The 13,821-nt window shown below is 35.0% G+C and overlaps 1 protein-coding gene across 2 annotated transcripts; it reads right to left on the reverse strand.

Moving 5' to 3' along the window:
- Nucleotides 1-59: 59 nt before the first annotated feature.
- Nucleotides 60-13,471, reverse strand: LOC111373025 (phosphoglucan, water dikinase, chloroplastic). 2 transcript variants are annotated; one of them, XM_022995479.1, is made up of 20 exons: nt 13,309-13,470; nt 13,011-13,227; nt 12,138-12,753; nt 10,088-10,174; nt 9,883-10,014; nt 7,872-7,997; nt 7,595-7,773; nt 6,886-6,967; nt 5,040-5,207; nt 4,901-4,953; nt 4,502-4,710; nt 4,302-4,420; nt 3,480-3,550; nt 3,125-3,242; nt 2,894-2,980; nt 2,589-2,675; nt 2,426-2,502; nt 2,102-2,267; nt 1,912-2,026; nt 60-1,287 (listed from the first exon to the last, which is right to left on the reverse strand). In XM_022995479.1, the coding sequence occupies exons 2-20, from the start codon at nt 13,208-13,210 to the stop codon at nt 386-388; spliced, it is 3,594 nt and encodes a 1,197-aa protein (XP_022851247.1). In that variant the 5' UTR covers nt 13,211-13,227; nt 13,309-13,470; the 3' UTR covers nt 60-385. The 2 variants fall into 2 exon arrangements, with proteins under 2 accessions (XP_022851247.1, XP_022851246.1); XM_022995478.1 differs by having other exon boundaries at nt 13,011-13,471.
- Between the last annotated feature and the right edge of the window lie 350 nt (nt 13,472-13,821).

Raw genomic sequence — 13,821 nt, forward strand, 5'->3', positions numbered from 1 at the left:
CTATTCTGAGCATCGAACGGTACAAAATTTCCTTTAAATTGAATTGAACAAAAATAAAGTGTTATAAGAATTTCTAAATATTGAAAGTAACATTTATTCATCCGACGACAACATATTTATTCTTGTTTTAGATTAAATTGTACATATCATATAGGAGTTTTCAGTGCAGATGAAAACTTGGAGACTTTACATTTTGTAATACTTCATTCCAAAAAGTATTTTGTCACGTTTTGGCTCTACGCAATCCTCTCTCTCGGTAAGAAACAGCCTGAACCACGCACAGCAAGTGTTTTCCAAAGCAACTCTGAACCCAAGTATCCGGAAAAAAAAGCAGAATATTTGATGGAAGATCGGTAAATCTTATCGAACATAAAAAATAAAAGATCTACAGTGGCTGTGGCCGCGTCTGGACGATGAAGATGTCGTTGCCAACTAAACATCCTTCAACATCCTGAGGACACCCGAACTCCCGTTCGAGGAAGAAACCAACCACCCCCAGACGCAAGCCTAGCTGTTGCCGGAAAATGGGGTCGACTGTTAACGGTTTTCTGCTGTAGTCTACAGTTAATTGAAGCACTTCTCCATCAGCAGGACCACTGCCACTCACCACTAATTCCTTGCTGAAATTTGCGAATGCCAAAGTACGCACTGACCCGTCAAATTTACCGATCGCGAGGCGCCATGGAGTGCCCCTTGTGCCTGAAGCTAGAGTTTCACCGAGTCCCGGAGCAACCTCAGCCTCGACCAAATTATCGTTCTTGTCCGTAGGGCTTAACGTGTGAAGAACAAAGGACAGATCCGGCGAAAGCATTTCTTGCACCAGAACAGCCATCACAGCCGCCTCCTGAGGCACCCCAGCAGCTCTACGGCTTAAAACTGCTCTCCGGGTATATAGCGAAGCCCAAACACGTCCAACAGCCTGTCCGAACACTATCGGATTTGAAAGGCTGACATTCGGAATTGATTCATAAAGCCCGGCAGCAGACATTCCAGCCAAGTCCTCGACGTTTGCACTAGAGCGGACCATTAAACATGCACTGTTCTGGAAAATTCTTCCTAAGCTTTCAAAGATTTCTTTTGGAGGTTGCAATGAAGAAATCAGCTCCTGCAGGTCATTACAGAGTTTATCAAGTTCTCCATCGATTTTAGCTGTTTCAATATGTCCAACCAAAGATTTGTATGTTTCCATCGATCCGCTTCGTTCCAAAGCCATCTCCATAGATCCAAAAGGTATTACTGCTCCAGCCGGCACTTTAAACGACACTGGAACCCCCTGGTCATTGTAAACTGCCATTCAGCAACAGACTACAAAGTTAGAAACGACATGCACGCTGTTATATAAATGACGAAGATGGAACGTCAAATATCAAGCTTTGCCTTGACGAAATTATATGACAAACTCTGCAATTTGGATTCACATATTTTGTAGCAGCACAAGAAGTTAATGATCTCTACATTACCTGAATGTCTCAGCATGTTAGATAAGCTTAAATTTTTTACTTCAAGTAAATGTAGGTAGAAAAGCAATTTTTTAATTAGTCGCTGTTGACAATGAGTAATTTATTGTTCTGACAGTAAGAGTTACATTCTAAATAACTTTCTTACAAACAACAAATGAACATATCCAAAGTAATTTTTACATTTTTTTGAATACTTAACTAAACATGCTCTTGCTATGAAAAATGTTAAAAGCACATCTCAGTCACTGAATGAACAAATATTTGCACCATTATAATGTATTAATGAGATGCTTTCATATATGAGATTCATGAATTACATAGCTGCACAAAAAGTAATTTTCATGAGCTGCTTCTGGACATAATGTGGTTCATTGACTGCCAGAGATGAAACATTTCAATTCAAGGAGAAGAAAATTGAATTTGAAAAAGAGAACGCGAGAATTTGCGGTACCTTTACTAGATGCTGCGGCCAAAGAAGATAGGCGACCACAAGCAGCAGCTTTTGCACCAGAACTTTGTAGATCAGCATCTCCAAGAAGTACAACACCACCTCGACTAGATTTGCTCTGAATGCCGATATGGCGTCTTAGAAAATTGATTTTGAGATAAAGGATCATTGGAAGTGATTTAGAAAGTTATACCTGATTTGATTTAGAAGTTTTAACGGCAAGTGATGAAGAATTATTTTTCATAGAGTTTCCAATTGTCGGTGAAACAGTGTTCGATTGTTTTTCCAGCGGAATATTACCGTCACCATGCTCTGTCAAAGCCGGAGTCACGTTGACACCAGCAGATGATGCTTCAATCCTGAAAAGAGTGGGTAAGGAAATGGGCAACAAAAGAAACCACTTTTAAGTAGTTCTATCATCTGACAGCAACTTATCATAGAAGTGGTTGAGCTTGTGTTTATATATATATATATACACACACAACGAAAGAGTGTGGAAATATTGAAAGAATATAACCTCACTGATTTCCCGCTCATATTTTTTATATTAGCAGATTTATCATCGTCTTCACAGGTCACAAATACCACTTTCTCCTGTAGATCACAAGTAAATGATTGATTTCATAATTTGATAATCAACGATGGTTTATATAATTAGAAAAAGGAACAATAAGACTTGCTTGCCGAGCCCTAACACCAAGATGTGATAAATGAGGCAACTCTTGCAGAAGTATAACTCCAGTTATGTTGGCCCCAGCAGCAGTTACCTGGCAGACGGCCCAACAACATAAGTTTAGGACATGTTTGGAATACAGTATTAGACAGGATAGATCAATGAACATAGTATTTCCCATTGTTGTCTGAGTCCCTGCAAAACATGTTAATGTATATTTTTCCTTGAGAAATTCGTGTTTAATCATACAAAAATATTTGACTTCCTACATTCTAATACTCGAACATTGAGATCTGTAACATGATGCACAACCTCTTCATCTCCATCGGCTTTATTCACCACGAGAATGACTGGTCCTGCTACAGATGAAGGAACTGATCCTGGGACAATGTTTTCTACCTGAAATCCACAGTTGAGTGTAATAGGGGGCGATAATAAAATAGCCTTTGCCATGATGAGTTGGACAATAATTGATTAAAAAATCTATGTATCCTTCTCTACGACAGTATACTTTACGAGTCCCGATAGGAATATAGACAGTACCTGGATTAGGGTTCCAAAAGCGTCTCCTGGAACAAGAACGTCCCAACCCTGAGACCCTAGAGTATTTCTTACAGCCTTCAAAAGAAGTGTACAAAGTTTGGACACCTGAAATATAACACTATATTTCCAAACAAAAATTAGATGGCCATATTAATTTTATGACATGTTTGGCAGGGAGGATTAGATAAAAATGGACAGTACTAAGGAAGAAAAATAAGATTTTTGTATATTATCGTGTCTAGTCTTATCCAAAATTCTGTACCAAACAGTCATGAAACAAAAAACTTTTAAACAAAAGCAGATTTGCTGTGTGCGCAGTGGCATATGAGTACATATTAAATTAAAACTACCATACCCAGCACGAATTTCAGCTTCGGCATATGTCCTCACACTGTTTTCTGGGATCCCAAAAGCTTTTCCCAATAACTGCAAGACCCAGCAGTTGGTCGAAGTTCAAAATAACTAGACTCAAATTTATCATGCACACGTCAAGGTAACTATTTATGAAGATGAAGTACAAAAGTTTAGCGGTAAAGGATCTAATAAATTCTGAAATCATCATTGTAACATCAGGTTTTCAACATTACCAAATGCACATGTAAACACCTTGCTTATCTGTGGTGCACACACTTTATCGGAAGTAAAGAGAGGTTGCATTTGTAGTAGTACAAAAATAGAGGACATGATGTGTTCATGTATGTGAAAGAATAGACTTTTCACTATCTAGAACTTCGACTCTAGCTAATAATGTCGACTGGACAAAAGGAACAATTACTGTTACAAGTCCAAAAGTGAATTGTTATAAAAATTTGGGATGTTCATTTTTGAGTTGACTGGCTAAGAGCATATTAAAAAGTTCACTACAAACAAATTTAAAAAAAAAAAAAAGAAAAAAAAAAAGAAAAAAGAATCATTAAAGTTGGAAATAAATTGTGCCTTGATTGGTGAGATAATCTCTCCTAATAAGTTACTTATTTCGACAATAAGCTAACACTTACTTTCAAAATAAGTAATATTTTTTTACTTAAAATTAAGAAAAAAGTAACGTATCCAAACATCTCTGGAATGAAAAGTTATTTTGACTTCTTTTTTAGGCATTGCCAAATACGCTCTCTAAGCTATTAACTTCAAAGCTTAATTTAGACAAAATCATTAAAAATGAAGAACATTAACCAACCTGAACTTTTTGAGGGAATATTTGAAGAAGGGCCTCAGAATACTCTTCAGTGAGTCTCTTGGCTCTATCCAGCGTAGCTTTAAGCCTTAAACCCCATATTGTCCTACCGTCTTCACTACCTTGTAACATGAACACAAAAAATCTTTAGAAAAAATCAAATTATATAAAACAATCAGAAATTCAATGAAGAAAACAGGTACCTTCAGTTTCTAGAAGGCCTCTCTCTTGCCAAGCCAGGAGTTCATTCCCGATTGCTCTACATTCTTCCAGGTTCCAGCCTGAGAGGGCCACCTGATGGATGCCGATGACAAGACTTCCAATTGGATTACTCCAAGAGGAGACATTTTTTCGCTCTACGTTTTCTGTAAGCCAAGAAGTTCCTCCAACAACTTCAAGTGCGTTAAGAAACCTAAACAGATAATCCATTAATAAAAACATCAATTCATCATCAATATCAAAAAAGTGTAACCAGTTTGTGATTAGGCGAGAATTCATAGACAAATCTTGCATAGAAGGGTCATTAGAATCATTTTAATTTATTGTGATTGAAAACTTCCATTACTCTAATCACTACTTTTGAACTTTAACGCAGAATCTACCTGCTTAAGAGAATAAATGCGTAATCCTCAAGCCCAACCTCACAAAGACGCCACTGCACAGTATCAAAATTGAATAGATTTTCAGATTAAGTTTTAAATTTAAAGCAAATTGAGAAATTCTTATGAAAAACGATTATGCCTTTTGGCGCATAGCTATCGCAGCATCAGGAGCATCATTTCGAAGTCCACTCTCAAGACCTTTCACAATTTCTTCGCGAAGACCATCCAAAGCTTTTATCGTCTCCATCAACACTCCCAACACTTCACTCGATGAATTGTAATTTGTTCCATCCATATTATCTAGTGCCTGAAGAGAGAAAAGAATTGAACTTTTTATTGAATGTGGAAAAAAATGGTTCAATGTGTTAGAAACATACCCTTCATTCTCGAACAAATTGAAAATAAAAGACTTCTGTCAAAAACTGGGCAGGAAAAATTTAATGGTGTGAAATTTTAAAAAATCAAAACTTTCTTCCCATATTTGAGTTACATACAATGCAGTTAAAGACCATACTGATCAAGAATTTAAAGAACGTGTGTCCTTAACAGTATGCACACACTCACCGCCACCCCACCCCCTACCCCAAAAAAAAAAAAAAAAAAAAAAACCAATGATCCTGCTCTGTGTAGAAACACACCAGAAAGAATGAGTGCGACTGTACCCAGTGCAGCTCATTTGTAAAAAATATTTTTTTTCCACGTAAGGTTTGTGCAAAGATAATATTTGGTTAGACATTGCTCCTGTCTCTGTAAACAATAATATCTGCTTTTTCTCGAGCAAGAACAAAATATCTTCTGCCATGGACCGAATCCAAGACAAAGTAAGGATTTCTAGTCCGCTATGTTAGTTTGCTAGTTGATCAGATGCTGACAGCTAGTTAAGAATACTTATCATGTTTTTGACAGTGTTAAACCCTTGTTACAAAGAATCAGAGAAATCTGCACTATACTTGTTTATGGTTATAGAAATATACGATAATAAGGCCAAATGACAGCAATCAAACTAAAGAAGAATGATAATCATTAAGTAGGAAGTTCAGAAGCCAGGTAATTGGCAGGAAAGTAGTAAAAATGAAGCAAGCTTGGAAAGAATCGAATTGGGGAAAAAAATATCTAAAGGTGATTTTATACCCAACAGAATAATTATCTGTTTCTTCCAAATTGAAAGTCCCAGAGCAACTGACTAATGAAATGGTACAAACCAAAAGGAAAAAACCTCCGAAAAAATATGGAAAGATGGTAACTTGATTTGATGCTTATGACCTATCACGTAAAAGATTTGGGTGAAAGTAAAATGCTGCTTGTCCAAGTTACTCGTCTTTATGGGGAGAAAAGTATGACCTACATGCAATACTAAAAAGGCTACTCTTTTTCTCACTCATATATGATAAACAGTATAATTGCTCATCCTTGTTCACGGAAAACTGAAGCATGGAACTATGGAAGAATAGATACTATGTAAACACATAAGAATCTTTATAACTTCATCAGACAGATAACAAGAAGGCATCCAGCAAACAAATTACAGAAAAATATAAGATGGTTTTTAATTGTTTCACATTCTAAAATCATTAGATTGATTCACATAGTAAAAGCATTAGTTGTTTATTTGTTGGAGAGTGATTAACATAGTTTAAACGTTGAAGAGTTTGGTAGTCATCATCCACCTCATGAGTTCTTATCCCACCTCCTCCTTTATACATTTTTTCAGGTCTTCAAAATATAATGTTTTTTAATACATATTAAGTTTTCATGGCTATATGAAGATGACCATTACAAAGTGTTTATCGCCAAATATAAGCTGTAGCATCATATGCAAGAATGAAAATTCCCAATGGATAATGCAGAATAAGGTGACTATATCATGATCAATTTAGTTCACATAATTCGCAACAATAACATGTCTACATTCATGTTAATGCATTCTAACAGCAATATATATCAGTAACTGTAAAATTGAAATCATAATTTCATAGAAATAATACCCTTTTCGACTCCAAAAACAAGGAAAGGGCCGATGAGCTATCATTCAGCGATTCTCTTATTGACACCAGCTGCTCTTCAAGACTGTAATAATACAAAATCATGTATGGACATGTTCATCGTCAAATGATATCATTACCAAGTTTGAGAAGTTTCCAACAGTGAAATAAAAAATTAGCTGGTGCAAAAATTATGTACAACAAAAACAAGAATCTATCAAATTTAATATTGAATTATACAATATCCTGCATGACACATCATTTAGCATAGAACGTAATTGTTAAAACCATTATTATACTTGATTTTAAAGCATGAATGTCAAACAACTCTCGACCATGGACGAAAAGAATCACGTTACAATCCCATATAATGTGAGAATTGGACTCATACCAAGTACGGTAATCATAATCATTCTGATGGTATTTATTTGAAATAGAGGTCAAATATTTACTATGAAATACTTGCTTCTACAAGTCTGATGGGATAGTAAAATTACAAATTCTTAAAAGTTGAATCAGGGAGTGTCTAACTTCAGACTGCAATACATGTTCTCTGTCAGAACTATCTCCAAATAGACAAAGGCTAAGAACAAGATGCTATGGCTAATCAAGCTTTCCCCAGCCCCTTCTCATCAATGGACTCCTGACGTATACACAGGAGTGCGGTTCGTTCAAGAAATTCCTATGGCAAAAAAATGACATAAAAGCATACCTTCCAGCATTGAAGAAATCTTTAAGTTCTCGATGAAATATCTTGAATTGTTCAACAAATGCTTCACTGTATTCTCCAGGATTCTTGGTGATTCTAGCAAGCATTGCTTCTGTGGCAACCAAGTCTTCAGGGCCAGCATTTCGATGAAGCTTGTTTTGTATTGTATGCTTGATTTCTTGCTGCATTGTCAGTATTAATACCTTAAGTCCACACTCTTTTACCCAAAAGAAGAAAAAGACAGTAAAATAAATACAAGACCGTTTTCTTTAATGATAACCTTAAGATCATGAGGGATATCATTCCTATGAGCAATATCCCTAATTCGCGTTAGAGGAACAGATGCAGTGAATTCTGCCTTAAAAGACGGCAAACAAGGATGAATCTTACGGATGACAAGTGTTTCCTGCATATTATAAGACACAGAAAATTTCATGAGGGGATAAGAACAAAGGATACTTAAGCAGAACCAAAGAAGAACAAGCGAAACGAATTCATTTGATAGTTTGTTGCAATGAAAATATGAGCAAAAAGTCATTGAGCATTTAGTTAATCTAGTTTCAGACATGATGAGAGCACGTCAAAGAATCTTATTATTTCAATGTATCAGTTTTGTGTGAAAAGGATCAGTTTGATTAAGTACGTATTTGGAGCAATTTCTGTGCTTCTATATATTGCTTGGCACAGGATGCGTAATACCAGGACATCAAATTTACTCTTCAAAACCTCTCTATGTTGTGAGTAGGTGATTTTCCACAATAATCTCAAACTATAAGGTCTTGAAGTTTTTAAGTCATGAAAACGCATGTTCAACAAATTGTCTTTGAAGTATTGCACTATAAGTACTTGTTCCAAAAAGAATGTCCCCTTCGTTCAATTTCAGTTTGTGTCATCTTACTTCCCCAATCAATAACTCCCACCCAACAGGAAAAGAGGAAAATAAAGGAAATGCCATTTGTACAATGTTTTCTTACAACATTTTTGACAATGTTGGTAAGTGGGAAAAAAGTGTTGGATGGAAAGATAAATTATTTTTTAAACTGGCTAATGACAATGTGTCACATGGCATGTTGTCAACAATATTGTCAAAGACATTGTACACCAAGCATGATTCGAAAAATAAACTTAGGCACATCTTTATTGCTGAGTTATTCCTATACTTCAACTGCACATCATGCACTCAATGGCATGTTGTCAACAATATCGTCAAAAATATTGTACACCAAACATGATTTGGAAAATAAACTTAGGCACATCTTTATTGCTAAGTTATTCCTGTGCTTCAACTGTACATCCTACACTAAATTCTACGAATCATCAAATAAATCAAGTTTGAGGTTTACAATAAACCAGCTCCTCATGCAGCCCTTGTGCCCTAATCATTTTCATAACTTTGTTTCAATTCTCTAACAAGCTCTATATTTTCATTCTACTAGTTGCTATCCAAACATCGATTGATTTCTAAACAATGTTTGACATTTACGTGTTAGTTGAATAGCCTCATTTAAAGCCTTAGATATTACAAAGCCACTTTGTCACCCATTCGTACTAATTCACCACCCCCTCAAGTTAAACTGGTGCTTGCCGAGGAGCTGTTGCACCAAGTACTAAAGCATGGGTCTTTTCTATCCAACTAGGTTTTCACATTTTTTTATCCTCCTTGTGTTATTTATTCATAACTCGGCCCCTCATATGCAAATTAAAGTCATATTTTTATTGAACATGTGAAATTTTCATAAATAGGTGGCTAAAAAACTGAACTCAAGATTTTACCATTGTAGTGCCTTTTTTAAATCACCTTGTCTAAAAGTTTAGGCTATTAGAGAGGGAAAATATATTTGTTTACATTTCAAATTCAACAAGTTTCAATTTGCGACATGTAAAATTTCTTTCACGAAGACCTGTTATGCAAATCTACGGTTGTTATTTTAAACTTGTGTCAGGGTGTCAATGATAAAAGTGTCATCTTTTAGGCGATGGGAATGGAAACAAAAATTCTTTGTCTAATGACCCAAAAAGGTATAAACATTGAAAAGTAAGCTAGAATACAATATTGATCCAACTTGATGAAATAAATAATGTAAGAATAAAAGGAACTTCCAAACAAACAAGATTTGTTTCCCCACACCCGACGAAAACAATTATGAAAATCCAGACACACCCACAAACTTATTTTTTAATATTTACTAATAAATTCATGTTCCATTGCTAACTTTAAAGCATCAAACAAATTACAAGAACCTACAATCCAGTTTTGTTATAATTGTTTATAATGATCAGTAGTAAAGTACCTGAGGTGAAACATCTTGTCTGCAGGAAATTCTTTCCAATTCACGAAATATTTGCCTGGAAATCTCAGCATGTCTATTTGGTCGATGATGACCCCCATCTTCAAAGCAAGGAATTTGCCCTGTGTTAATCCACTGCATAGAATCTGATCTGATAAGGACACAAATTAATCTATTCAAGTAGCTGTTTAAGGGAATATTATATTACCTTCAGATATATAGCTGAATATGTAAGAGCCTCCAAACGGTTTTCACCCTCAACACTTTCAAGCACTAGCTCCCGAACAACTTCAAGCTTCATGCACAAACAAATCCAGAAATAGGTGTTAGTTGTAAAACAATGCCGATCTTGAAACATATTGGGTGACATTTTAGATGTGCACGATTCAGAAAATTGGAACAGGAAAGGTAATCAGGGTGAAGATTCAGTTGACCAATTTTATAATATATCAAGAAGAGCAAGTTCTATTATTCAATAAAGTAGTATTCCCTCCATTCCATAACATACTTTGTTTTGGGATGTCTCAAATTGATTGTCATTATACGCAAAAGAAAATTATTCATTTTATCTTTCCAACACCATCATTCTATCAAATTTGAAAGTTTACAGATAGTGCCAAATTGACAACCCCCTAAATTACAACTGAAACTAATTTTTCAAGAAGAAATATAAATCCAGCCAGGTTTTAATATTTATTTTTCTATCTTTTAAAACATGTAGCTTGGCTGAATTTATATTTACATTGGACAGAGTACAACTTCACTAAAAATTTAAGGTAAATGAATAGATTCAAACAAAGGCTAGGGACGATTTTCACAAGTTTTACAATCTTTTACGTATTTTTTTACAAATTTTATTCTGTAAAATGTGGCTTATCAGCTGGTCAAGTCAGCTATGTAAAATTGTTAACACATTTTCTCGTTTTGCACAGGGTGAAAGCCTCAGTGTTTTTCTTTTCCGCCGCGGGACATCATAGTGAAAACAACAAAGATGCAAATGAAGAAAACATTGTGAAGGTTAGAAAAAAGGAAAATAGTGCAATGACAATTATAATAAGTTACTGCATAAAGTGGAGGTAAAAATTTGCAACCAGGATGTATAAAATTTGGCCAGATGTTACCTCTCTAAGGGAATGAGGCGAAATAACCATGCAGTCACAGGGTTTGTTGTCTCCAATCAAGATATACGATGCAAACATTAAGTAAATTTGCTAACTCTAAGGTGAACAGCCATGAAACTATAGTTGGAGTACGAAATTTAAATACCCAAGCTTTATTAGAATCAGCAATTTAATAACTAATGGACTCTGTTATCTCCAAAACAAAGATAAAGAAGTTTTTTGAAGGACTTGAACATGAAAAACAAGAAAAGTGATTCTTTTACACATTAGCTATGGAAGAAAAAGGTGTTATTGTAATTGTCCTAGTTAAATATGACAAAATTTTGAAGAATTGCACTCCTTTGTCATAGGCAGCTGGGGATATCATAACCTTTGGGTCATGCAGCATAAGTAAAACAATCCAGATCATATATTCTGACCATTCTCAAACCATTATTCCTTTTCCAAGTTATTATATAATTGTTTCTAAAAGCATTTTAACTTCAAGATCTCGTGCAGGCTTAATAAATCAGGTACAATCAATTTTGACATTAGTATTGAAACAAGAGGATGAAAGATATTTTTTTTTAGAATAAGCATTCAACAATCAAGAACGAATTGCATCTCTGACAAAAGGAATTCAAAATTAGAGAGCAAAAAGTGAAGGAGATTTATTTTCTTCAAAAATTCAACAAACATCAAATCATCAACTACGAATTAAATCTTAACTCTGTCCAACGCTTGCATATATAGGGCCTATTTGAGCCCCATTTTTTCACCCAAAAAATCGATTTTTTGACCGTTATTTCACTATTCCAACCGTATAGGTGGACCCCACTTTTCTCCTAACGGTCAAAAAATCAATTCTCAAAATCATTCCCAAACAGGCTCGTATTAACTTTATAGTGATAACATATTGCATGAAATAAAAAAGGTTCATCTCATAGACCAATGAAATAAGACAATTAACACATGGTCAATTGTAATGTCATTTTTCTTCTTTTAATGAACAGAATGAAACAATAAGAAATTTCACAGGCCGGAGTTTTGGTGAAATAGCATGTCACCTGGCTTTTTGGGGCAAAAAAAAAAAAGGTAAAAAATGCAAATAGTCCTGTCGGAATTTGTAATTCTATGTTCAAGTAAAAAATTCAATACCTTACGCCACCAGTTCCGAGCACTCTGATCGCCTTCCACCAACTTCAGAGCAAGCCCTTCAACACCTAAAGTAACCCAACTACTTGTTTTTTGTGCATCCAGCTGATCCTTCGAGCGAACAAATGAAACATCATTCCCTTGCCATTGCCCCACAAAAGCACTCATTGTTACTGCTTCGTTTGATGCTGAATTAACGTTCCCATTTTCACTTTCTTCTGATTCTACTTGCTCCACTTGCTCTTCCAAAGAAAATATTTCCACGGGCTCATTAGTCGCATTCCACTTACAAACCATATTAAAACTGCCCCTCTGAGGTAACTTCAAAATGCGATTATCACCACTTTCCCATATTAAGTTCTTGCCCTTCCCTACCATCACAAATTTATACTCGATAAGCTCTTTGTTGGTTTTTAGTTCTAAATCACAAACCCATCCGTTTTCTGTCCAATTCATCATCACTTTCTTCTTCCATGACCCCAGCTCTTTAACAGACCCCAAAATAGCGACATGCTCTCCATATTCAACTTGATGATCTAGCATAACTTTAAGCTTCACCTTACTATCCGATTCTTTTGATTGCTTTTTCTTTTTCTTTTCTTTCTTTGCTTCTTCTTCCCTAACACCCCACAAAAAATATTTTAAAAGAATATCATTATCCTCAAAAATATAATCTTGACGCCAGAATATATACTAACTACAATGGCAAGGTACAGTCTTTACAACAACTCATTATTTTTCTTTGGTTTGTAGAACTGTTGCACCGTCCATGTTAACATTTCTTTTCTTTGCGCTTCTCTGTTTTATCATTTCGATGAAACCACATAGATATCTACCTATAATTGAAAAAAGAGGAAAAATGAAAAAGAAATATACCTGGTGTCAAAAGATGAAACAGCAGAGACAATCATTTTAGGAGGCCCCCTAACTACAGGGAAAAATCCAGAATTTCGATCGGGGGAAGATATTGATGATTTTTGGTTAAGAAATTTAAATGGCCTTATACCATAATTTTGTGGGCATCTACTATTTGCGGCAGTAACGGCATTACAGTGTAAAAAACGCGTGGAATCCATCAGATGCTAGAAAAATTCTGAGGAAAACAGTAATGAAATTAGTAAGATAAAGATATATGTGAATAAGAGGAAATTTCAATAGTTTTGGAAGTTTGTACAGATCCCATGAGCAATCCTGCTAGATGCAATAATGGAATATTATATGTTTTGTGGAATGTGCAGTGCAGAAGTGTGAATTCAGCTTGATTTGTTAATCCGAGGATACTGTTTCTACTTTCTAGAGCGGAGGGGAAGGGATGGGTGTCTAATTTTCATTGATCCACGAAATTATCTGCAAATGGACAATTTATAGCATAAAAATTGATTCTTTTATTATTTTAGTGTGCAGTGAAGAAAATATCTAAAAAGAAAAAAGTCAAGTCCTTTTGACATACAAGTTTAATAAGAATTATTAATACTATATTCTGAACTTGGGATTAAATCCAAGCCTTTATTCGTTTAATTGATAGAGTGAGATTCGTACTGTAAGTATAACTTTCAATTACTTCATCACTTTATAGAGTTATTTATCTTCAAGCAACTATGACAATTCATTATCAATCATGTCTTTATTGTACATCTAACAAAAAATTATTTCATAAGTTGTCATTATCGTACATTTCAAGCTAGTC

The sequence above is a fragment of the Olea europaea genome, unplaced genomic scaffold (genome assembly GCF_002742605.1).
Source record: "Olea europaea var. sylvestris unplaced genomic scaffold, O_europaea_v1 scaffold1062, whole genome shotgun sequence".
Classification (NCBI taxonomy): domain Eukaryota; kingdom Viridiplantae; phylum Streptophyta; class Magnoliopsida; order Lamiales; family Oleaceae; genus Olea; species Olea europaea.

Bases quoted from the DNA above. Each gene is read 5' to 3' on its own strand.
- LOC111373025 (XM_022995478.1), bottom strand. From the start codon at position 13,210: ATGGATTCCACGCGTTTTTTACACTGTAATGCCGTTACTGCCGCAAAT. The intron at 3,243-3,479 runs GTATGGTAGTTT...TTGGAAATATAG, and splicing joins GAAGCTGAAATTCGTGCTGG to TGTTATATTTCAGGTGTCCA. The intron at 2,268-2,425 runs GTTATATTCTTT...CACTCTTTTCAG, and splicing joins ATGAGCGGGAAATCAGTGAG to GATTGAAGCATCATCTGCTG.